At 39.6% G+C, this 27,453-nt stretch overlaps 1 protein-coding gene across 1 annotated transcript in view; it reads right to left on the reverse strand.

Annotated features, from left to right (window-relative positions):
* tsnare1 (T-SNARE Domain Containing 1) overlaps positions 1 to 27,453 on the reverse strand; it is a 125,213-nt gene that overhangs the window by 48,068 nt on the left and 49,692 nt on the right. The window contains exons 5-9 of the mRNA XM_026372619.1: positions 17,918 to 18,008; positions 17,732 to 17,806; positions 17,464 to 17,520; positions 14,876 to 15,031; positions 1,773 to 1,845 (exon numbers count right to left, since the gene is read on the reverse strand). Coding sequence (XP_026228404.1) covers positions 1,773 to 1,845; positions 14,876 to 15,031; positions 17,464 to 17,520; positions 17,732 to 17,806; positions 17,918 to 18,008 — 452 coding nt within the window. The remainder of the gene's footprint in view (positions 1 to 1,772; positions 1,846 to 14,875; positions 15,032 to 17,463; positions 17,521 to 17,731; positions 17,807 to 17,917; positions 18,009 to 27,453) is intronic.

Genomic DNA, 27,453 nt, shown 5'->3' on the forward strand with positions numbered 1-27,453 from the left:
ATGAGAAAGAGACTTTTCGTTATTTTTTGTCAGTTGTGTGAAATAAAACCAGGAATCAGGTTCAGCTAGTATGACAACTTGTATTGGATGGGTATTTTAGTATGAACTATTTTCTGTAGCTGCTTATTGTAGTATTCATGGACACTACAATTATACATTTTGACTAGAAAGAAAACTTAAAGCATTTTGTAAAGGAAATGCTGAAGCAACTATTTCTTATTTTTCATTACTCTAAATGTTAGCCATCCTACTTAAGAATAGTGCACCATAGAAGGAAGGCAAAAATAAAACAGGTATTCCATTCTTGTAGAACTGGGGTAAGCCAGTCTGCCTCTAAAGGGTATTTAAAGGGCATCTACATTAGCTTGATTGAAGGCAGCAGACAAAAGGACACTCTACAACAAAAAGGCAGCAATTACCACAAGTTATTGCTCCCAATACCTTCCAGAAAACCTCATCACCCACCCTCTCTCTCTTTCTCTCTCTCTCTCTCACACACACACACACACACATACACACAACATCTGCACACGAACTTCACACCTAACAGTTAGAGCACCATAAAGCTTGGGTGTGCATAAAGCGTTTAGCTCTTTGCCTTTGTAACCTCGTTTTACGTTTTGTGCCCTAACTTTTACCTGTAATTCTCTTCGAATAATGTGCTTTCTTTACAGTAATTTGCAATAGCATAGTATATTGTAGTTATTGCATGTTAACACTGGTGCTTTGCTAAACTTGACTAATTTGACCAAACACAGACAAAATATTATAAAGATTTGCTTGAAGTGTGCAGTGCATTGGCCTGCAAAACTGTTGGAATTGTCCTAAAGTCACCACTTTCTAGAAGAGTGTGAAATTTGGCATTGTGTATCAAGTGAAGCAAACTATTAAGTGGTGCAATCCAAAACAGACACCTTCACATCCTTTACATTTAAATGAACCCACCCTACAGTATGCATAAGTTTGCATATAACAAATTACCAATGACTAGTGACTAATCTTTAGTTTTTAAATTTCATAGGATTACCAACAATAGAAACATAGAGAATAACACCAGGCTTATCCTTCAAAGGATTCCAGTTCATTTTCCATTTCAGTTTTATTTTGCTATGTAAGCCAAAAACTGCAATGTACTGTAGATGAACTGAGCAGCCACGGCTTAAAACGTTTGCTCAGTAGAGACTGGAGCTAAACACAGTAACCTCAATTTGAAAAGTCATCAGCCTTATCACACCTTTCACCTCTTCTTAGAATTGATGTACGACCCAATCACAACAATATTTTACAGGCATGCCTCTTTGTCTTTGTGGTTGTTTGACATTATTTAGTAACAGCCAATTCTCCAGTGAATTCAATGATGGAGCCAGACATAGCTGATGGCAGATTTGTGACCCAGCAGCAAAGCCTCTATATCTGCCCTATATCTGCGTGTGCTAAGTTTCATTCTTTTGGCCAAGTCTAAATCACTGCAGGGTGCAGAGAGCCGTTTACAGATATCAGGGTGTCTAAATGGATTTTCTCCAACAGGCCACTGTTTGTATAAACCCACAGCATTTTCCTTCTCATCAAAGAATCTGTCAGCGTGGCAGTGAGGTGGAGGTTAAAAAGTTTGTTTTGCCCAGCAGAATTTGGTTATGCTTGTGTTATTAATCAAGCGCATCAAATTAAAACATGACCACAAAGGTTATCTTTGCTAATTGAGTCAGGGACAACAATGTAAACAAAAATAAACACACAAACACACACACACTAACTATACATGTAAATCTTACCTACGGCGTCTCCTTGTTCGTGGACCATACTGGCCAGATCCCTCATGATTTGACTGACATCCAGCATGTCTCTCTATGGAGAAAACACATACATGCTAATGTTACATTACTATTCAAGTCAGCATCTCAAACATCAGTCACTGACAGAAGACAAGCTCAGAACACGTTAAAGGCACAGGACACACAAATTCATCCCTAAAATCAAGTGTTTCTTTCTGGGTGTTGCATCTGATGTGTTGTTAGCAGCTTTGCAGGATCAAACATTTAACTACTTATTATGTGTTCAGTCATAATAAAAAACAAAATACTATTTCTGCACAATAGCACTCAAAGTCAGTGGTAGGTCAAATACTGCTGTGGTGTGGTGTAGTGGCTGATCAAAACTAAAGTCCAGGTCAACCTGAAGACTTAAATTCAGGTCACTAGCTGAAGCCTACTGAACAGAACATTTGTAATGATTCTTGCCTCTAATGTTAGCCTTTGACAGTTAACATAAAATCCACTGAATCACAGTTCAGTAACTACAGAGCAGGAACTAGAGTTCTGAAGTGAGACAGCAAACACGGGCGAGAACCAGCAGCTTGCACTGTTTACATGCAGTAATGAAGTGATGGTGACTCAAAAGCAGCCTGCAGAGGGAATGGATTCAAAAAAACACTGCAAAACAAAATGGACATTTTAATTTTATTATTATTATTGTTGTTATTTATTTATTTATTTATTTAAGTTTTATTTGCAATTGTTTGCTTATGCGCCCTATCTAAGAATCTAGCATTGAATATGTTAATAGAGCAGGCCGCGGCTCTCTAAGACCAGGGCTGCCTACCCCTGCAGTGATCTAGTGCATGAGTGTTCAAATGAGATTTCTCACACAATTTCATCTATTTCCAGTGTGTATGGAGAAAGAGAGAAGTCTAAGGAGGCATGGCCCTGATTAGACTGCAAGCTGAAATGCTTTCAACTTCTGACTTCTCCTCCTATTTATGCTCCTTGGACTCTGACAGCGGTTAGAGAGACAAACTAAATCCACACACACCCACATTACATTGTATACACATGTAAGCAGTATGCACAGTATAAAAATATTAGTATTTGCTACACATTACACACCAAATATAGTTACAAAACAAACTCAGCTACACATTCATTTTACTTGTCAACTAAATGTGTAAAACACAGGACTTGTGTGTTGCTGTGTGGGAAATGATGCAGGTGTGAAACAGATGACATATCCAAGATTCAGATATTATTCAGATGGTACTGGATGATATCAAGCTATTCGATGGTCTGTTATCTGTTAATTGACTGAGCTTACAGTGATGCAAAACATTGTATAATTGTGTTAATTTTGAATTTTTGATTCATTCATCATCATAGTTTTGTTTCAGAATGGTTAATGCGATGATGCTGGGATCAACCTCTATGTCAGTGTCTGGATAAATATGTTTAAAAGCAAGTTTTAAATGATCTCTTCTAGGTGTCATTTATCATGAAGATTCTGTTTATAGTATGAGGAACTGTACATGATTAAATCAAGGTGCCTGTCCCTTTAAATGACAGATTCAGCAGTGTTGTATTAAATGCTAAATGCTGTGTGCTCTGCTTGACTCAAAGTAAAAAAAAAAAAAAGTGGAGTTTTTGTTCAATTATTTCTGACATGCTACAGAGTAAACTAGTGCAGATATGGTTGACCGCAGCTAATTCTCCACAGTCCTCTAGCTTTGAGTCTGCACTCAATGTTTCAGCTCAAAGCAATATGAAAGCTTATAAAACCTCTGTCTATCTCTTGCTCACAGGTTCCCCTTCCTTCCATTATGGCTCTGTGCAATCACAGCTGCGTTTGTGTAGCCTAACCCACTGGGCCATCCATCACAGGTGGCAGAGATTGCTGTGGAAACTGGCAGCAGTCCTGCCACTTGGCAAAAAGCATTTGAATGGAGCCAAAATGGCCCCTGGCAAACCTTGTGATGTTAAAGACTTTTTTGCATTTATCTTCGGGCAACCCTGTCTATCATGCTGTAATAGAATAACAAATTTATTTTACCTGGCAAAGCACTGGGCAATCAGGACTCATTTCATCATAATGACAGAACAGTGTGTAACCAATTTAGCAAACGGTGTGTGGAAGTGAATAGGCAGAGAGAGAGCCACACACACAGAGGAGAGAAAGAGATGTGATGGGTTGGGACCCCTGCCTGAGGGCTGAGTGGGTGGCCGGGCTTTGGGCCAACACTATGCCCTTTTCCATATTTCATGGGCTTTAAATTCTGCTCATGGCCAATCTAGCAGCCGCTGGATCCTGGCACTGGGCAGGTAACCAGAAGCGGAGATTTTTCTATTATGTTTCCAACAACAGGTTTACTACAGGATACTTTGTTGTCACCCAGGGCAAGTATATCAGCACTGCCTGGAGATGGCTTTTGCTTCATTTCTTGTGTGGACCTGATTGTGTGCAGAGGAAAGTCAAAGTCCATGATTGCCAGTTCAGTCTGTTGGGTGCATCACACATGCTGTGTCCCAAATCTACACTACAAACCAATTATAAGCTGGTTTTAGAACATAGAGCCTGATTAAAGAAGTGTCTGTGCACAGGACTTCCTTCTGAAGCTTTGTGGGAGTGACCACCAGGTTCCTGGGTGCTTCTTGTCTGGTTTCTCTGACAACAGTCAAGTCCAGGAAGACTCCTGGTAGCTCCACACTTCTTCTATATCACAATTATTACAGCCTTAGAAATTATACCAACCAATGCCTCACCACAAAATGTTGTTGCAGGTCTACGGAGAGCTCTCATTCATGCAGTTTCCCTGCAACACTGTAATGTGGACGAGTCATGTTTACCAAGAACACATGGGAAAATTGCTAATTTCACACAGGGCAAATGTCAAATGTGAATCCAGCCTAAGCAATTCCTAGCACACCATGTTTTTCACCAGTAAAGGAAATATGGTCTGGAAGCAGCTTCAGAGGTCTGTGTTCTCCTGCTGACTCTGACCTCACCTCTCTCTGTAAATAAAAAAAGAAAACATATAGTGACACTAAAGTGTCACAAAACTTTTGTTGCATACCACAAATTCTTATGACGGCTGCCATTAAGCTGGACTCGTCCTCAGCACTGACGCTCACCTCTGCAGGTCCTCTGTGACACCTCCTGTCAATCCTGCCGCTGTTGTTATTGTGTGTGACTGATGAAAGGAACATTCTGGAACAAATTAAAGGCTCAGAGGGTCTCTATATTTTCATGAGACTAAAATGTCAGACAGTGATTCAGACATCTGTTCAATCTGACACTTGGGCCACTGTGAAGACAGCAAAACACAATTAAACTTGAGGCCGGGATAAAAAAGAATAATCACAAAAACAAGCCTGCCGGCAGCATCTGATTGACACCTCGCTCCCCGAGCACTGTATGGCTTGCATTTCTCCAGTCATAAGAATCTGTCTGATACTGGCTGATAAGAACACTTGTGGGAGAAATTGCAGCTTAATCGTAAGCTTTGCAACCAGTGGATCATCGGTAAAATTTGCAAGGCACAGTTTGGTATATTATAATGTATCAGCACAACGATGATGGTTTACAACCCAGCATCTGACACTGAGCAGCAGGGATTAGAATCAGTGCAGCACAGAGCACAGTTTATAGATGCCAGCAGCACACATGCTAATATGTCATGCAGTCTTTCGCTGCAGAGCAATCATGAGACAAACAGCCAAGCATGGAGGTTTCCTCTTGCACCTGCAGAGGGAAGTGTGGCACAACAGAGCGCTCCTAACAGCCTTTGTAAGGTGAACCGGCTCCAGCGATAAGCGCTAATTAAGCATGCGAGTCAGGTAAGAGAAGGTAAGGCTCTGACAGACAGTAGGACCGTGAAGAGGCGTCTCTGAGATTTAAGGCGTTTTCACACCTCGTTCGCTTGAGAAGTTACTTGGAACTCTGAAAATGCTCTCTCCCACTTAGTTTGCTTCTTATGGCCAAATGAGTGCACAGCAATCAGAGGGAGACCTCGCTGAGAGACAAGTCTCTCCTTCCCAAGGAGAAGGAGGAGACCTTCCCAAACCGGACTGATGCCTCCTCTGGACTGTGAATGTGTTCTGATTGTGGTCGAACTACAAGTCTATTTGTGTGATTGCAGTCTTTGACATAAAACAACAATATGAGCTGTGTGACAAATCTCAACTTTATAACAGGATTTCTCAACCATCGCTGGACTAATCCTGTTTTTAGCCCCAGAAAAGCAACCAGCAGCAGTTTGGGGAGGCTTTTTATCCATTTCTTTAAGTGTGAATTTTAACACACTGCAATGTTTCATGTGTTATGATTTGATTTTTAACACTGCAGCTGTCAAATTCAATGGAACGGAGGGTGATGAGCACTTAACAGTTTCCATGAGTCAGTTGTGGTAATGCCAGTTATCATGTAAATTGAAGTATGGTACTTTTAATCGTGGGGAGTGCTGCTGAGCTTGTAAAAACAGATAAACCTCATGATGTTGTGGCTTACATTCCCCCATACTCCCCGAGTTATCTTTCAGCAGCTTATTATTCACCAGGCCATCTGACTCTTCTCATGAGCTGAGTATCTGATGTAGTATCTGATTTTGGTGTTTTTAGTTTAAATTTGGTGGCTTTGACATTTTTATTACACAAGAAAAATTGCTGTGTAGTTTTAAGTAACACTGGTGAGTTGGTTTAGTTTTTTCTGAGTTTTATATTTTCAAATTATTACTACTATCCATCCTATCCATCTAGAACATTTCATTAGTTATTTACAGAAAGTGAAATGAAATGTTGCAAATTTATGCTCATTGTTAGTTGTTGAATTGTGCTACAAGATGTATAAGGTGCACAGGAATGTGCTGTACTGGGTGTTACAGGGTAAGCTGCTGTGCTTCTCAGGTGTAGTGTAGTCTTGGGTACACATTGACTGACTCTGTCATGTCGAATGTTATTTGGCAGCATTCAGTGATGTATCCACTCTCTACGGGCACATTAGTCATCATTCGCTGTCAGCGCTTGTCATTTCAAGTCCTTTCTGTTCATGCTGCATACTGGCAAATACATAGCCCGCAAGGAGAGAAAAAAAATTCTTTACTATGTGCTGTGCAGCTCAGTGCAACTTTGTGCTTACAAAGTCTGTGAAGATTCTCACTCAACCAGGTCAGGATTATTCCAAAACATGCTGTTCAGTGGCAGCTGGACTTGTTTTAAGATCTTGAAGATGTTTCACCTTCCATTTAGAAGGCTTCATCAGTTCAGACTGACTGGCTACAAGTTGTTGATTGTGTTTACAATCAACTAGAACTATAGATCAGTCTGCGGCCCTAGATGAGCTCTAGTTGAACAATATAAGGTAGGAAAAAAACAGCTATCTTATCTGTGCAGATCATGTAGTTGGGCTACAATGGAGAAGCGTGTTCCCGTTTTACTAATTTAGATGGTATAGATACATATGAGCACAACACTTGAATTCAGATGGTTACTGAAGGAAGCCTCCCAGCATAGGGAAGAGCTGTGTGAAAATCAATGATTCACTGTCTCCGTACCAATAGAAGTGGGCACTCCATCCCGAGATACATGCACCACTTCATCACCTCCACCCCCACTACATATGGAATATATAGGCTTAAGATGTAGCTTTGAATTTCTTGGCATTGTATGCTGTCTCTATTATAAAACTCCTCCGGTATATTACATATAAAGGTTACTTCAGCTCACCTGCAACTTGAGCATCTACCATCTACTTTCTTAGTGATATTCTGTGCATCATTAAGAAGACTTAGACTGCTGGCTTTGCCATTTATTTGACAAACAAATATCAAAACCTGACTTTTTTATGTTTCCTTCTATACTGGAAGCACAGGATAATCGCTCAGCATACTGAGGACACAACACAACATAAACTTAAAGGAGCAGGGAGGGGTTCTCTCTTCTGTCTCCATGTTGTTTGGGTTTTTTTATATTTTTGTGGCAGCTGTATTGATATAATTATGTTGTGATGCTAAGTATTTTTTGAATGAATGGAGCTCTACATTAATTAATAGGAACCAAGTCGCAAGGAGGTGGATGGAGGGTATATAATGTGCAGGACTGACTAACCGCAAACAGTGGAGTGGAGTGGAGTCCCATGTGAGGTTGGGTCTAGGCAACAAAAGCAGTTTGGTTAGGGTTGGAAAAAGACTGTGTTAACAGATGTTGTGTGTGATGTGAAGTGATCTTTCTCTATATTTATCTGCCCTTAATCCAGTGCTGTGAGTGTCCAACCATAACATCTAGAAAAAAACGTGGTCACCAATCTAGATGTACTGCAACATTGATATTGTTGTGGGAAAAAAGTGATGGTATAGATAATTTACTAGACAGAAATATGTTTCCTGTGTATGTTAAATTAATTTATTACATATTAACATGCAACTTGTCACTTTTCATCTTTCACTGTTCATGTTACAGATTTTCAAGTTGGTTTTAATATATGTAGATGTAATAAAATTAATACAGTAATAAAGTGAATTCAGAAATGTTCATCTTATACAGCAAACATTACGTTTTTTTAAGTTTACATTTTGAACACATATTCTTGTTATTTTATTCTGAGAAAACATCAGATAATTAGTTTAATCCAGCTGCAGGAAGCCAGTCTAATCAAAACACCATGGGAAATATTTAGATGGCGTCTGTTTATTTGTTGATGGGTGTTTAAGCCCAATTATCATGATTAAAATATTAACTATAATGCATAAAATCTAAAAGATTTTAAACATTAGTGTGGAAATATACTATCTGCTTAAATGTATTCAAATCTGATTTCTTGGACAGGGTGGGAGGGATTTAAGAAACTGGAGACACAAGACCAGTGAGCACGAAGGCCTCATCAACTGTAGGAAGTGTTCATGCTGAAGTTTGCATACATAAATTATACCAATAATAACTTGTAATCTTGCTACAGATTATGATAAACATGGTTATGTACAGATACGGGTGATCAAAGAGGCTTGGACAAAGGACAAATAAGTTTATCTGCTGTTCTCACTGAAGCTCAGTCATCCTCCATCACCCAACCCCGCGCTCACTCTCTTTGATAAGTGTGCTTAATGCTGATATGAAATTCTCCCCACATCTCCCACCAGAGCCCAAGGCATCGGGCAACAGGACACAGTGTCACTGCCACAGCAGAAAAAACTGTTAAGCAGATTTACTTGCACGCTCACTGGTGAGAAAAGGGGTAAGGGAAAAAAATGATGACATTTTTTCCCCACACCGAGAGCATGAGAGACATCTCTTTTTTGCCCTTACTTACTGAATAAACGGTTTATAAATGTAAAATCATGTTTCCTCTCTGGCTGTAGCCCAAGGACCTAACACCCCTGAATATGATAACACGATGCCAGCAGCAGGGCCTGAAGGGCAGCGAGGAGTTGAACATATTAGAGACAGAGGTTACAGTTGGCTGAGCCTCAACCTGCTTCTTCTTCTTCTGGGGTTTTAAAGTGACAAACAAGGAGGCAAAAAAATGACACTTACACCTGTGACTATTGGTGAATAGTTTTTTGCACTTTTACATTTTACCAACCTACTAACAGGTTTAACAGTCTGTCTATTATAAATATGGAGATATTCTTTATGGAGATATGGACATTGGAATGACTTATAATAACTTTCACTTTCCCCCTAGTGCCATCTACAGGTCAAAATATGTGTAATAGTTTGTTTTGTGAACAAATACCTGGACAATTCCTTACATCCTGAACAGACTCAGATGAACTTTGTGTTCCTCTTTGTGTGTACCTCTAATTAGTTAGTGTTATCATGCTAGCCTTCTAAATTAAAGCGTGTTAACATGGCCATCCTAATGGTATGGCTCAAGAAAGTACCTACTGTCCTACCAGTAGTCCAGTAGGAGGTTATCACTGATAGATGTGGTACTGCACTGACTGTAATAAAAGTCAGAAACAAGAATAGCAGTTGATAATTTGGAAGCAACAAAGCACAGGACTTTTTAACATTGTTAATCAGTGTTTTAACTTTAGTTAAACTAAACCACAACCTATATCTAGACCTAAGTAAATTGTTGTTTTCACATTTATTATTGTAGTCATGACAAAATCCAGTGCATGATAACGACCTAATGAAACCATTAGCATATGGAGCAGGGACCCGCTGACCTATACCTATAGATTGAATGGCAGCAGATATCGGCCATTGAATGGTGTAATCACATCCAAAGCGAGTGGGTAAATATTATGGCTTCTATTAATTTCGAATTTCTGTGCCTTTATATCCCATCGCACAGATTCTATTGCATTGTACTGTGGTGGTAAATTCAATCATGCCGAAGAGATAAAAAGGAAAAAAAAAAGATATTCTGACTTTAAGCAGAAAATAAAAAGATGCAGGACCAATGTGAACTTGCAATTTGTGGTGTATTCAGCTGTGAGATGCAGAAAAAAGAAAAAAAAAAAAACTCACTAGTTTTAATATTCACTTTTTCTATTATAATTTAATTAAACTTTAATGAACTCTGCCAGTACTGCCAGTCTTTTTTTGCCTGAAATATAGGTAATAGTTTAATTAAAACTCTAAGATATAATTTATTTAAACAGATTTTACACCAATGCATTTGTCTTTTCTTCAATTAAATCTTAGTGAGTGGCTAGTTTTATTAGCAGGATAATTTAATACTGTAGATGACTGTAACAGCAACAATTTCACTGTACATTTGAAATACTTTCATTTACCTGCTTTGCTGATTATTTTTTTGTCTGTGTTAATTTTGCATTAATGACAAACTGTAAGAGAAAATTTACCATGTGAATAATATAATTCATTAGGAGGTTGCCTGTGTTAGTAAGCTTTAGTGGGTAATCAAGTTTCAGTGGAACATCAGCATTTGGACTTCACAGAAGGCTGATATTCTCATTATCTCGAGGGAGACAGTCAACAGTACGTGATCTGCCATCTTACTATTAGCTCCAGTCTGTAAATAGAGAAAAATCAATATACTTTTGATTGTCGGGGTTAATAACAAATGCTTTAAACCACTTTCTCGGAGATCTATTCTGCTGAGGGCGTAAAAGTATACTTTTTGTCTACCAGAATGATTTATCTTGTGGTGTTCCCCACTATACCTGTCTTCACTGAAGGGTAAACTCTATGGATAGATTTCCCAAAGGATACATTGGTAGGACAGACACGCTTTGCTGTGGCCTTTTTTTTTCTCTCTTTCTATTGGACCAGGTGTTGTATTCAGATTCCCCTTGAAAGCTGTCCTCTGTTATGCCCTGAGCTTATTTTTTCATGAATTCATTTTTGATGAAATGATATCCCGTGCCAAAACATATAAAGTGCACCAGGGAGGTGACTAAGGGGGGCCTTGGGTTAGGATGTGCTGCAGATGAAGGATACTAAAATTCTGACTTCTCTTGCCAAAATATGTGGAACAATATGACGATACTCAAGGACAATATGTCCAGCAATTCAATTACCTGTCACTTTGAGTTTGGGGAGCTCAAAGATGACCATGGCTAAACTGCATTCTCACATGAACTCTGGGCAGTGTCTGGAGAAACAGCGCCAGACTTTCACACATATAACACAAACCCAAGTTATATGCTGTTGGATAGCATAGTGGTAGTGACTCTCCACGCTGGAGACTGGGATTTGAATGGCAGCTGTGGCCTACCTACCTCCAGTAAAAGTCCGTAGGCAAGACCTCCTGACGCTTACCCTGCCTTTGCCTTGTAAGATCCTTTGTATCAGGACTGGTCTTGATGAAGAGATTAGGAAAACACGATGGTGGCCTAGGCATGACTGGGAAAAGGTTTTAGAAACTAAATCTCACAGAAAGACAACATTACTTACAGTTAGTGTATCAAGACTTGCCACCTCAGGGGCAACCAGGAAGCTGGGCCAGAGTTCATACATACAGTACATTAGTACAGGGAAAATCAACCTCCAAACCACACTGCACTTTTCCAGAGAGAGAGAGAGAGAGAGGCTGATAACAGTGACAGATACAAGGTGCTCATGGTCCTCTGGGAGTAGAGCAGTGAAGAAAAGAGAGGTGTGTTAGGACTTACAGCAAACACTGCTGATTTAGTGCTATGAAGGGTTTGGAGGGAAGGGGGGCGGGTGATTGGATGGAAAGGAGGGTGGTATGAAAATGAAAAAGCACATTGTCAGATACTATCACTCTCCCCAAAGGAACAACGTCAAGCCCCTCAGCACCTGCCTCAACGCTGACTATGACATTTATCCATGCTGCTATGACTAAAGCGCAGGCCAGACGACCCTGTCTGAACACCAATCATCTGACTGGCTCATCTTGGCGGCTGCCCTGAAATGAAGCTGTCATTCGTGCCATGGTTCTTTCACTATGTGTCACTCTCCAGGGAGAGATTTATGTGCCTTTTTCACTTCTGTTGAATGCAGCTCCTGTGGTGGGATCAGCTGATTTGAAACGTTGATGAAGTTCAGATAGCTTCAACTGGGCACAGAGATACATCTTCATTATGCTGCAAAGTGCTCCTAAAACCTTATCATTAGTCGTCAAACCACTGGATGGCAAACTGCAACTGCAAAGCTGGACTGACACGTATAGGTTTGTCATTTTAAACACATAGTGAAATGCCACATGTCAGGCTTCTGTCTGTTTTGATTCAGCCATATGGTTTTGAGATGGCTGATGGGTTTTTACAATATGTCTACAAAAGTTTCATCAGCAGATTTTGCACAAGTGGCAACTAGAGATAATCAAGGGTGTTTACACAATACACAGCACATCTAGCGTGCAGAACAGAAGAGATGCATTGAATGCATTGAGAACAAAAGCATCCCCTTCCCCCTAAAAAGCCGGACACACTGACATGACTTTGAAAAATATTAATCTGCAATAAATATTTGTTGTCAAACACTTTTTGTAGTTTAAGGAGGTCATCCTGTAAAATTCCACACATTATTTGTGCCAGCAATTTATTATGATCAGCAGAAAAATGTCTTCGTTAAGCACCTCTAGTGGCTGTAGTAATTATGACATGAGCAAAACAAAGAATTAGGCGACATAATAGAGTGAGAAAGGGACAGGTTGGCTTACACAACCAAACGCTTTTTGAGTGGTTAGGGTTAGGTTAAAGAAAACGAATTGTTAAGGCAATATACCCGCAACCATTCCACAGAGACTAATTTATGGAAAACGTTCCCACTTTCAAATATGGTGAACAGTCCACCATCTTGTTGACTGTTCTTTGTCTGTATGCAGGTTCTTCTGTGTTAGAATGCTATATGTAAAAAAGACACATGCTGCAATGGGGGTGCTATTTCAATGGGTTATATCAGAGAGTAGGAACAAACAAGGAAGAGCACGTGTTGGGATCTGAAGGTGGGACAAATACCTAAATAATGTCATACAGTAAAAGGTAATGTCAGAAAAATGACCCACTGTTCACTGCTCACTCAGCACAGAGAGACTACCTGGAGAGCAACAAAGAAAATGAAGCACCTAAAAAGTATTTCCTTCAGCAGTTGGCAGAGCCCAAAAAAGAGCTTAAGGAGAAAGCGTATTGGATTTAGATTTGCCAGGTGGACAGAAGAACCATTGCAAATGACTGATAATCTTGTTGCTCTGTAACATGAAACAAAATACATCTGTTGGAAAGCATGAATGTCAAATATTTGGTATCTGTGTGAAATATGGCGAAAGAGATGGTTTCATTTTAAGGTAAGTGCAACACAGGAAATAATGTTTTTGCCTTGTTTTTGGGTGCAGATCCAGGGCCCCAAAGGAAATGGGTGGCACTAACCGAGCTATCTTATTGCTTTGGTAGGTGATATGTCAGGACTGGTCATATGGTGATCTGACCTAACCAGGGTCCTATCAAATGTCATCCATTTGAGGTCTCATCAGGATCATATTAGAGATATCTTAAACAAAATCTGTACATATGAACTTTTATTTAGAGTATATAGCCAAGTTTAAGTAAAAATAACACATTTGTCTCAAAGGGCTTTACAGTCTGTGCAACAGCGACACCCTCTGTTGTTAGGCCCTCAAATCAGATGAAGAAAAACTTGTACTGGTGAACTACAAAACATTATGATTCCATACACACTTTGCCCAGGTAAATGAACAAACAAGTTTATTTAAGCACTGTAGTAATTGGGTAGCATTCAATATCCTGCAGCAGCATGGGGGTACTGTGACAAAATACTAATAGGCTTTTGGAAGTGGCGGAATAAGACGGAGCCTGTCTGAGTTTGGAGTTACTAACTTGGCATGTGTTGGCCTCCTGGGAGCCAATATTCAAACAAAACAAATAGCTAGTTTGTTTTTCTTTATTTTTTGGAGAGTGTGTTTTAAATGCAGGTGTTTTCTACGTCAGATACCTGACTTTAAAGGTATTAAAGGTTTATTTCTTGTATGAGCCAGATTTATGCATATAAAAATACAGGTTTCAATTTCTCAGCTAACACAAGGTACAAACAGCTTGGTATATTTGACCCTGAGAGAATACCACTACAGTAAACAGGCTTACAATAACAAGGTTGATGGTTTGGCCTTTGGAGGCATGTGTTGGAAAGGTGAACCATGATGTCAAATATTTGTCTTCTGGGACATGTATGAAATATCACATCAGCACAGGTATGACATTTTATGGTAAGTGCAACACGGGAAATTAAGTTATGTGTTCTTGGGCAGAGAACCAAAAGACCTAAAATGCTCACAAGGTCCTAATTGTGTTGTCTCTTAGGGCTATCTTGGAGTAATCCACATTGGATACACTAGTGATTATTTCCTAAAGTAGAACAGTGCATAATAAAACTAACTGATGTGTTCTAATAGCTTTGGGCAACAGTGGCACAAAGAAATAGGATACATGGAACAAATGCTGATATAGTTTTTGCTGTTTTGATTTTTTGACCTATTCAACATGTTGGAAAATCAGAAAGTTCAGTCAAATGTAGTAATATGCCAATCACCACCATTTTCTCTTTAGAGTTAGTCAGATTCAAGTCCTTGATTTCAAATATTTACCTTGTGTGAAGTGACATTTATCTTCTGATGCCATTGTTATGATCAAGTGTCATTAAATGTTAAAGGTAATCAGCTCTCTTACTTCAATCTGCAGCAAGGCCTCCTCTCTTTGGCGAAGCACCTCCACGTCCTCCTCACTGATTTCAGACAAGAAAGCCTGAGCGCCTCCCTCTGAGCATGATGCTTCTCCGAACAGTGGACCCTCCTCCACCTGCTCGGTGGATGGGGTTTGAGGACTCTGTAGGTGTGTGCACAAACACATTAGATTAGATTAGATTAGATTAATAGCTGCAATTCTGGTAGATACAGCTATAACAGCAACAATTACAGTATAATGTAATTTGGACTTGCTCTGGCTGGGTTCCCTGAATCTGCAGTTCTGCTCAAAGTTACAGAGTATTATAGTGAGCTTCAGCTCATTGTTTAGCTGTCGCACCAGGTTCTTCAAACTGGAAATCAAAAACAATTTAGTGAAGTTGCATGGCTGTTTGGTGTAGCCAGTTATGGCTATTTGAACAGTGCTTGTTAGTGCACAGAAATATAGGATTTGGCTAGGCTGTTAAAAACATAGAAAGCTGAGCATGCTCACACTTTGTTACATGTGCAAACCAAAGTAGAGGAAAAAGGAAAAGACATATAGTCAAAGACAGAGAGACAAGCCTAGTTGAGTTTTTTGCATTGCTAATGTGTTCCACCTTTGTACGGCTGACTGCACAACTAATTTATGGTAGAGGGGCCATAGTGGGTCAGAGCACAGGGACTAACCTGGGCTGAGTCACGGCACTCTGTCTACTGGCCATGATCTGACTCACCACTCCTCAACAAACTCTGCAACATCGTGTTCACTCCTCCACATACATCCTCGCTGCAAACGCACGGGAATACATTTGTACAGCACACAGATGGGAAGGACTCTCAAGACAATCATCCTCACACCTTACTTTGTGAGTTCACACAGTTTCTCAAGTTTTCTGCAGTCAACTCCAGTTGACTCCAATGACATTAATTTGAAGATGGGGGTGAGAAACAGTCGATAACATTTGCATTGATCTGCAAAATATCTAAATTCATATGTATGAAATTCCAAATGTCAGGCCGCCTCGCATCATTTCCTGTTTCTGTACTGTAAAAGTCTGCTACTTCATGTACAGAAAGAACAAAACTACTCCTACTAGACTAGACTACTCCTACTGCTACTACCTATAGTCCTGTAGATGCAGCATTAGTTTCAATAGTTTCTTTTACACTGTACTCAATGATTAGAGGACTTGCTACTATGTATTTAAGGTGGTTAGAGTTATATAACATACCCTTCAGCTCACCGCCCCCAGCGCCTTTTACCTCTAATGCTAGCAGTATAAAAGACCTTGATAATATTCTTTCAGAGGGACATAAAACCTTAATACATACGACTTTCTCCTCTGCGGAAAAAGACAAATTTTAGAGGCTCATTGGCAGCAAAATTGTTCTTCATAGAACTGCTACTGTCACACCAGATGAAACTATAAATAATTTGACATTCGGTTCAACAGCAAGGTGGTATTTAAGATGGTGTCCTTGGAAGAAATCCTGCACCATGGTGTAGTAACGTTCAGTGAGATACATATTGTTAAAATTTGTTTGAGTTATTTGACTTTAAAAATATGAACTTATAAACATGAGTTTTTCTGACGTGAGGTCTTTCAACTCGAACTGTTCAGTTGAATAAATGCACCGCTGAGAGTTTGTGAAACTCATTATAAAGCTACTGTAGCTATTTTCGCAGCCTGCATTATAACCTCCTAGTTTCTTACAGTGTGAGCAAGCTTCTTTTTAGAATATTTCAAATCATGCTAACCATGGATAAAGGGAATGAATTCAGTAAATTAAGTACATTCACAGATTTAAACTAAATTACTGTGAGGATTCTTGGATGTTTTCTGATTTTGGGGCAAAATGATTTAACTGAAGAATACATTTTCTAAACTTTTAATATCTTTACATGACTGTTAAACTGTCATAGTGCAATAAACACACTTAAGAGCACTTGAGTCACCTTAGTATCTCAAGTTAACTCAATTTCAATCAACTTAACTAAGATAGATACATTTACATAGATACATGTTCAAAACCCAACTATTAACTTGAACTAACTATTAGACCCACGTTCAGCTAAATTCCACACCAAGTCACACCCATACTTTTATCAATTTGTATATTGTAGAATGGCAATAAACATTGTGAATCTTGAATCATTTTTAAGATTGGGCAGTGGACTGGGAGAACATGTTGTGATTTCAAGGATAGTAGGCAGATTAAAAAAATCAGTGAGTTCAGTTTAAGTAATCTAAAATTAGGATTCCTTCACTTATAGTCTGATTGCAATATGGATTGTGTTTCATTTACTGATTCCCAGCCTTTTCACTGGACTACACAGTGAAACTGAACTCTTACCAGTAACTGATTTAAATTTAGTTTTTTTTTTTTAAAGAAAGAAATTTCAGCAGTGCATAAGAGCAGGGAGTGATGAATGGAGTCCACTGTAATAAGTGGAAGAGACCAGGCTAGTCAGAGTTTCAAAGGAACCCTTGTGAGGATGCAATCGAGCAGAGAAATGCCATCTCATCATCCTGCTCTTTCATGAATGACAGTGAAACAAAGGGCGGATTTTCACCCTGCATATCAGCTCACCTTCTTCTTGTCTTTCTGTGCTGGAGGGAGCAAAGCCCTTGAGCGCTCTGCAATTTTCTGAAAGAGGAGCAAATGAAGAGAGAGGGTCAAGCAGACTCTTTGTCCTCATTAAAGATTTTTTTTTTTCATTGTGCCTGTGCACCACCTAGCACTTCACACATGCACACTGTTCTGTCAGCTCCATCTCTTTATCGTTTATTAATGAGAACTGAATAACCACAGGAATAGATTTATGAAAGCAAATTGATAAATGAACACACGTGGCTACCTTCTGCAGGTCTGCATAGCGCTGCACAGACTCCGAGAGTTCTGTCTTCAGTCTGGTCAGACGCAGACGGTCTTGCTGTGCAACAAAACAAGATTTGCTTTAATTCACTCTAATTCAGTTTGATCCGCTGTTTGTTCATCACAATGACAGTGAATCAAGGGGGGAGGGAAAAAGAGCACAAAATACCCGTGAAGAGCCGCTGATAATATCTGAGAGCTGTTTGATGAGCTGGCTTGTGCTGGTGATGACTTTATTGGTTTGCTGCTGTGTGGAGTGTCTGGAGAAAAAAAAAAAAAAACAGAAGAAGAGAGACAGAAAGAAGAGAGCACATTAGAATAATTCAAATACATAAAACCAGTCAATCTGTTTTTAGTCATAAACTATATAGCAGCTATATTATACTGGGAACAAGGGAGAAGCATCAGAAAATGCATCTAACCCATGAATATTTTCATACTTCAACCCCAATGCTTTTCAGGCAACTAGCCTATATTCATTTGACCACAATTTCACAAATCACTCAACAACATGTAGAGTACTTCAAATTTTTAGTCTCAATAACAAAAAACTGTGAGTAAGGTAGTTAAAATAATAATAATAATAATAATAATAATAATAATAATAATAATAATAATAATAATAATAATAATAATAATAATAAGCAAAATGAAAGTGATGAGCACTTTAATGTGTCAACCAATATTATCCATTATAGTATTTTATGAGCTTTTGTACTTAAGTACCATTTTGAATGAGGAACCTTTGCTTGTAATCATAATAAATCTAGTTTGTTATATCCACACTAGTTTGAATATTTTAAGCAGAATGTTTGTATGGGAAAAGGAATCTCTTTCAAAATAAAGATTCCTTTTTTATCTCTTTTGATGCAAAGATGCAAATGAAATAAGAAAGTAATAATACCTATCAATACATTGTTGACATATTTCATAATTATCAAATATAAAATTCTAATTAAAATCATGTTTAGGCTACTGCTTTCCCCAGTAGTGCAGACTGCTGGTTGTAGATAAACCTCCTGGTTAGTCAAACTTGTTTGGAAGAGACACGAAGAAGAAGAATTATTATAACTGTCGTTTCCATCACAGTCCAACACAGTCCAACTTTCTGCTGCATCTTTTGCTGTGTAGTGAGAGATTATTAGATTACTGTAGGTGCTCCCGCTTTCTGCTTTTCTTCCAAATAAAGTCCAACCTAATCTGGCAAATGGAGCCAAATTGCTGGCTTGTTCACAGTCTGTCCGATTGTCTAAGTGCTTGTCATAGGTGGCGCCAGAAATATTTTCTTTCTGAAGCTAGATGTGGGCTTTAGTATCAAATGGTGGGGCTGACATTTTTAATTAATACATTTCTATGGTGCATAGCGTTTAAAAATCAGTTTCAAGTATTATCACATGTCATGCCTACATGTACCACACATAATAGTATAGCATTCACACATTTAATACAAGTAAAATGTATATAATACCCTAATAATCCTTTTAAGGAGAATCTATAACAGAGGGAAACAGAGCAACTAGTGCCTGTAATAGGCAGAAAAAGGGGAGTAAGACATTTGTGCATTTATTATTTTTAGACTGATTTATAGACAGCGGACAGATGCAGAAGTAGCAGAAGGAACAGGCATGTTCAGAGAAGCTAAAGCCACGGTTTGCCTGAAACTGTGTCTACACATGAGGTGGACACTGAGGGACAGAAAGACTGGTCATATAAAAGAAGCTGCAGCTCCTTTTTGGACGACTGTGCGTTCTTCATATGGCTGATTTCACTGAGAGCAGTGCTCGGTGCAGGTTGAGTGGGCTGTTTGAAATATTTCTATCAAGCTGTTATTGCACCATGGTGAGCTTATATCTGGTATGACTTTACTGTGAGCACAGTTCAGGTTACTGTTTAGTTGCTATTGTAATTGGGGGCACTAATTCGTGGTGCCTCCTAATTACAATAACCTTCACTACTAAAACTGATAGAAAAAAAATGACACGTATTTTCCTGTGATTGACCATAATGCAATGTAGTCAAAGCCATACACTATTATGATCAGGCCCCAACATTTCTACAGTAGTTACAGTTATGGCACTGGCAAATATCTACACGCTTACCAACGTCTTTGCTTTACAGCCACTCACTTCACTGTACGTTTGTTGATAGTCATTCTGAGAAACACAGGCAATTACTAACTGTATCAGCCAGTTCCAGAGGAAAATAAAACACAAACACATCAGCTGGAAAAATCTCCCATGTCACACACCTACACAGCACTCGCTGAGCTGCGGTGCTTTCAGGTTCATATGGAAGAGATTACATTTAAGCAGCAAAGTAACTGAGTATTAACAGCTGTCTGATAGAGGTGAAGAGTGTAACACAGCCAAATCCTCTCTATTCCATCATGTTTTTTTTTTCCTGGTAAGCTCCACTGGGGTGAAAGGCTGAAGTTGCAGCCATATTCATAACTGTCCAGCACCTCAGCTAGAAATGTGGGTTAAGACAGTTATTAAATATCTATGCAGGTCAGGTCATTCTGGGCTTACAATTCCACCTCAGCCCCCCCCCCCCTCCAAAGGCCAACTCCCATTCTCCGAGCTTGACACTGTAACAGGCTGCCCCACAGAGATATGGTGGGTCGCTCCGCAAACATACCACTTCCGCTGCATGCTCAGTTATTGATCTACATGTAACTAGTGGCAGGGGGATCAGGCAGACCACAGCGCAGTGGGCCTGGAAGAACCTAATTCAACATATCACGCTTGAAAAACATCAGCCACTATACAGTATGTGTGCATAGCTGGGTTAATAAGAGTTGAAGAGTCGGTACATGGGGTACAAGTGAATTTTACTGTAGAAATAAAAGTTTTACTATAAGGAAATAATTGAATTGGACTGCAGCCATGGTTTCCTCTCTGACCCAAGTCAGAGCAGAACAGACAGGAAGAGTGTCTTCTATGTGAAGAAGCCTTGCACTTAACCATGAAATCATTTTAGAATGCTGTGGACACACGAACTGGAGGAAAATACGTTCTGTTATTTGACTATATATTGTTGATTTGTTAAGCATTAATGATTTTACAATTTGTCAATACATTTTCATTATGTTAAGAGAAAGGCTAATGTGGTTGCTATTATAATCCTCACAAAAAGGTACAGTGCCAACTTTTATTGACCACGATTGATTTATAATGTAAAGAATGAAACATCCAAGGGGGGTGAATACTTTTCATAGGCACTGTATTTGTGGTTGCAGTTTAGTTGTGTAGGAACATAACTTGATGGAGACAGGGTTGCTTATGTTGCTGCTATATTACTGTTGTAAGAAGATAATAAAATGCATTTGCCTAAGCTTAGTTAGTATGATAATATAAATAGAATATTCCAAAGAATGCTATATTGTGTAACAGCAGAGAATAATCAATACAATAGAAAGCTTCTAAGTAGAGTACGCGCTGTACTATAGATTTGCCTTTATGATCAGCCATTACAGTACAGTATATGCTTTTTGATTAGGAATGCATTTTGCTCACAGTCACACCAGTCTTAGTCAGAATATGGATGCAAACACACACATAAACACCATAAACACACACCACACACATACACACATAACAACAGAAAGATTAACAAGTGCTAAACCTCAGCCTGATGCGTCATCATTTAGCTGTAAAGCAGCAATAGACATGTGAGGGATTATTTTGAAATCACAGCCAGCTAATGCTCCATCATGTTACCCACCAAAATTACACAGCAGGGTACAGACTGCACGGCTGGCACTCTGCATTAGGGATCTGGAGGAATGACAAATAAACCTCCGAATGAATGAGCAGCTGTGATGCACTATGTGAAACAAACAGAGATTTTTTAGGAACACCTATGATGCACTGAACAATCTACTTGACATTCATCGTTGAAATCCGTCAGTCATGAGTATACTGCAACAAGAGAAACTCCAGAGGTTGGACAATTTCTTAAATCCAAGAGGCAGAAATACCTGACATGATTTTGACACAACATGACTAGAATGAATGTCATTAGCCACCACTACAATGGCACTGTATTAAAACCCTAGCAGTCTAAACATTATGTTCCAACGCAATAACTGCAAATTTGATTATGTTTCATAGAGAATGTAATGATTTTAAGAAGCAACACATTTACTATTGAAAACCAGGAAAGGAGGAGGCTAGGGTGAATAATTCTATACAGTGACAAGAATAAATATTGGCACTGTTTTTATTTTCCTGGTTTACTGGATAAATTGGTCAAGAGATATGATCTGCTTCCACTCAGACATATTCACAGGACATCTGGTGTACATATTATTCTACAGGGTATATATTTATTTAAGGATCACCGGACTATAATGGTACTAATCATTCATTGCTTTACTTTTAAGCTTAAAACTCAATTGAAAATGAACTGGCAACATAAGAACAACAACTTTTAATAATGAGTCAAGGAATAGAGTTAAGGAAAGGCAATCTGATAAAAGTTGCCGCCTGTCATCTAAAAATACTGTGTAGCAGTGCTGATGAGCTGTGGTGGATCATCTGTGAGTCAGTGAAAGCTCCGCCCACCTCTGACACACTGTTACCAAACAATCAGGGCTCGCCCACTACTGAGGACCCCCGAGAAGACCTCTGCAGTTTCGCTGCGCAGTGATACATCTGCTAGTCACACTCTTCCCCCACAACAAGCCCGAGAGCCAGGCGGCCAGAAACAGCATGCAAAAGATTGGAATTGCTCACACTGTGAATTTCAATCAGTCACCTCTGTTGTGCGTTTCTCCCGCCTGCTCGGTGTTTGGTATTCCTTTGAGGTCTGGCTGGCCCCGGTGAAGGAGAACTGAGGAGCCTGGGAGCAGCTGGCTGCAGGGGGAGGTGTGAAGGATGAAGGCGGTAGGGTGTGAGGGAGTGGAAGGAGGGTAGTGGGAGGCTACTGTTCTCTGCCTGAAATCCTAGTTTCAGGACTTTCCAGGACGGATCATATCATATCTATCACACTGACATATTCTAAGAACTAAACTCAACAAACCGGAGCTGCTTCATACGCGTCGCTGACCACTCACTGGCTCAGATGACAATGCAGGGGAACATTTGTAAAACTCAGCACCATCTCAAGTCCAAAATATACCTGTGTTGTATGATGATGCCTTGCCTACAATGACCAGGGGTAAGTTTAGCACATCAGCAGCCTCAACATCTACACAGCTTCAACTGAAGCACTCGTGTGTGCTCAGATGTGTTTTTGCAGCACTATAGGCCAACACACAATCTCTGTCGTTCCCACAGTTGTCCAGCGGGTTGTCCAACCTCAGCAGAAGAAAGCAAATCTCTGTTCTCACTGGTTCCTATGTATAATAAAAACACCAACAATGACTGTGGCAAAATTGATTGGAACTGATGTCTAACAAGGCTGATTGAATTAAAATGTAAATGTAAATTGGAATGATCCAACAGTAAACCTGGCACTGACAACACACATTAATCATACATACAAGTATGTTGTGCAGGAAGTAGTAGGTCATTGAGTTAAGAAGTGGCCTCAGCAGCTGTTTGTTACACATGCACATCAGTTCATCCACTGGTGTTGTTTGAAATCGTCAGGGCAAAATAAAAAGAGAAACGACGAGTGTGTTTTCCATTCCCCTGTTTTCATGCATTTTCAATTTGCACATAAAAAAACCCGGCATTGGAAATGCTGGAGTTGAAAAGTTGAAATATTGCAGAAAGGAGTTTATGCTTGATTGAGGTGGAAAAGTAGCTTAATCAATAAACACACACACACACACACACACACACACACACACACACACACACACACAATGTGATGGAATGCAATGGAAAACAAAAGATATGGGGAATAAATCATGACATTTGTGAAGCATGTGACTTGAATGTCTACTGAGGACAGAGACAAAAGCGAGTGGCAGGCAAAAATACAATAAATAATGGATAAGATCTGTGTAGAGGGTTGAGGAGCTAACAGAAATATTATATTTCCATCAGGCTTTATACATTTTTTAAACCTTTTTTTTCTTATAACTCTGACACCTTGCTGTGCCCTCCTTCTGTGCTTTAATGGCACTGACTGAAGACTTGTCATCAACCCCTTACACGCTGCCCACTCAAGGCTGGTTTACCACGCCGATATGCCTCCTCGCTGTGTAAAATGTACCAGAGCCGCGTGGGGCGTCTATGCTGACCCTCCTTTAAGCTGCCTCCATATCCACAGGTGAGGTAGTTTCATCTCAGTATTAATAGAACTGACCTGAGGCGGTGTCAGGGGTTGGGGTGAAAAAGTGTGGGTGAAGACCAGTTACTGGGGTAGTTCCTCCTGGAAGGGTTCCTCCACGTTCACTGGAGGACAAACAGCATTCAGGATATGATTCAAACCAAGATACAACTGTCAAACATTCTGCTCATTCATGTCCGTAGCTACTGTTACATTCAGCTTTGTCGGAGCTGCGTGTGAGGGATCACACATAACACTACGCTGAAGATATGGGGAGACTCTACAAAGAGCCCATACGATGTGCAAGCGGTTGGTAGAAAGCAGCAGAAGAAGTTTTTTTAGTTTATTTGATGACACAGCCCAGTCGGTCATGCATTATTATATTTAACCAACCTCAGTTTACTCTAAAGACACAATGATAAGTCTCCATTTCTCCTCCAGCTTCTCATCACTCACAGGTTGCTACAAAAAAACTGAATCTGTGACCATAATCCTTTAAGATCATGTCGTACTTACATTAACTCTGTGCCTCATCAGTTATGTTTTGAAAGTGATGCACATCGATATGCATGTTATATTCATGTCAGACAGAGAATGTCTGGGTGCTGGTGAGAAATAAATACTACATACTAAATATTTTTAAGACAGCTTTATTAAAGTTAGCGTAAATAGACAAAGGCGTCTTAAACAAGGGGCCACCTTCTCACCAATACAGTGAAGTTTCTATCTGAAAAAGAGGTAATCTACTGTATCTCAATGCACCAAATCCTATCACAGACAGGGGTTAATTTATCAAGATATCATTTCCCACTTAGGTCTAGATAGATTTCAACACTGCTAACAGATGAATTCATATGTTTTGTTTTTTCTTTGTATCACATTGTGTTGTCCAAGAATCCCACTTGTTATTACTCATTGATCAGATGAGAACTCTGGAAAGGATGGAAACAAATTGTCTGGCTGCACCGTATTTCTGTGCTCCAACATCTCTCTGGTAACAGTGTAATTTGCACTTGGTTTGAATGGATGGTGCTGCACATGTCAAATCTGAGGCTGCATTGAGTTGCACAGCAGGCTGCGGTGCAGGGTACACATCTACTCACGTCCTACAGTGCATATTCAACACAGAAGCACAACTCAAGCTTTAGCCTCACCTCTTGTCTTAATAGCAGACATTACACAGATTTTGCACTAGGGAGCTGGCAGCTTCGGACATTTGTGCCTTCATCAATCCTCCAGGTGATGTCTAGATACGTTTTAAATTTGTTTTAAAGCAGTCATGCTTACTAGGCCCTTAAATCTATATGCTGTAGGTGGTGAACATAACTGTGCTCATTTACACTCCACAAGGTTCTTTACCAGCTCTCCTATGTCAAGGAAATAGTTCTGATATACCCGACAAGCCGACTCCACATGCATGAAGCGACTGTTCCTGGAAACACACTTGACATTTTACATTTACATTTATAGAGATGTATTTCAGGTGCTTATCGAAAGAGACTTCCAGTGAGAGCAACAGTAAAGTACAACCCAATTCCCAGTTCACCAACGCTGTAAAATGACACACACACACACACACACACACACACACACACACACACACACACATATTACTGCAGTTCTGAAATCCATCTGACATTTAAATGTGCAACTCCGACAGAACATACACCTACTGTTGGTTCACACGTACGCATGGCTATATGAGAGCGGCGCATTAATGTGGGTTTGAGAGGCAGAATGATGCCTGCTCGTTGTGTAAGAGTGGAGGAGGAAGAGGTGGAGAGGTGCATCCACACAGTCATGGTCTCGGTCGGTAAAGATGGCTGTGACATTTCTACCCGCTTCCTGCATGTGCCCGATTGAGTTTGTGGTGAATGTTGACTTCCCTGCTTTCTAGAAATGACTTATACATCTGTGACGTGATTACACAGTAGAGTAATTACACGCAACAACAAAACTGAATACACCCCCTGTGCAATATCACTTAAATGTTAATTCATTCTAAAGTGAGCCATCCTACGAACAATAATTGTATTTATTTTATTTTAAGTGCAGGGTATTTGATCTAACAGGTTAGATAGAGCACCATGACAATACAGGCCGCGAGGCACAAAATACAACTGCAACACAACCGTACATTTGACTGTAAGTCTTACAGTCTGATTCATATTGTACCTTTAAGCCTCCACACTGCACACTCAAGTCTTGATATTTAGGTGTCAAACTCCAATCAAACTAATTCAAGATGCTTTAATGCTTAATCAGTGATGTACTGAGGGTCAGTGTCTTTCTTCTCCTGAAGTAGGGGGACAGTTCTGTGGTATAGCCCAGCTAACAGGTTGTCTGCTACACACCTTGATGTCTTCTTGCAATCACACATGGTGCATTCAGTTTCCATTAATAAATATAATACTGTTCATTCAGAAAAGAATTGCATAAAAAGAGAGCCAAACACATGCAGCCACACTAAAATTGTGGTTGTAGTTGAGTTATATACATTTTTAGGAGGTAGACTGGACTAACAGAGAGTTCTCTGTTTTGATCTGCGCTGTATCTAATGCAACAGGGCTCTATATGAACAAGTAAGAAAGAGAAAGAGACTGTGAGCTGCTGAAAAGACTGTCCATAACCAGGAGGACGGACTCTGTCATTAAAAGCACCAGTGGACATACACGACATTGAAAATGTGGACGTGCCAAATATTGGACAGATAAACACTGTAAACAAAACAGGAGTAAAGCGCTAAATGAAGAGTGGACTGACTTCTGCTGCAGTTGGTTCTTTCATTATAGTTTATTTAAATAGTTTCATTTGTCAAATTAATTGGCTTCATTCTTGTTAGGTTCTGGTTGTGTGTGTGTGTGATAATAATAACCCAATTTTACTACAACACAACACAACACAACACAACACAACACAACACAACACAACACATTGTTTAGAATATGATGGTGTTAGTTGTAACATTTCAAAAGTAGAAATCAAAGTCAACTTTTAATTAAAAAGTCAGCAGAAGAGTTTGGAAAACTAAAATGAGGTTAAAATGCAACAGGTCAGCATCGTGATCACCTCTGTGCTCGAGGTCTGGAGAATCACTGGTCTAACCACGGCTGGAATCTACTTAGGTTCTTTGATCCATTATGAAGACATAGGTAGAAGCCTCAAATCCTACAGCCTACATCAGGTGGGGAAAGATGCTGCATTCAAGTGTTAAAAATCATCAGTTACCAAACATATACTGAGTGTTGTTAAAAGACAGTGGTAAATATGCTCCTGTCACACGCTTTTCTCAAAGTGTTTCTGGCTTTAAATCCAGAATGAGGAAAAAAATCACACTTCTCAGTTAGTCACAACCTCACACAAGATTCATGGCTGAGTTTGTCAGTCTGGCCTATAGATGCCCTCCATCCATCCTACCCACACCCCTGTAACTCACCTTCTCTTAATAAATGCAGCGCTTCATTAATTTTTTGGCAACAACAT

Source organism: Anabas testudineus, chromosome 16 (genome assembly GCF_900324465.2).
Source record: "Anabas testudineus chromosome 16, fAnaTes1.2, whole genome shotgun sequence".
Taxonomy (NCBI): domain Eukaryota; kingdom Metazoa; phylum Chordata; class Actinopteri; order Anabantiformes; family Anabantidae; genus Anabas; species Anabas testudineus.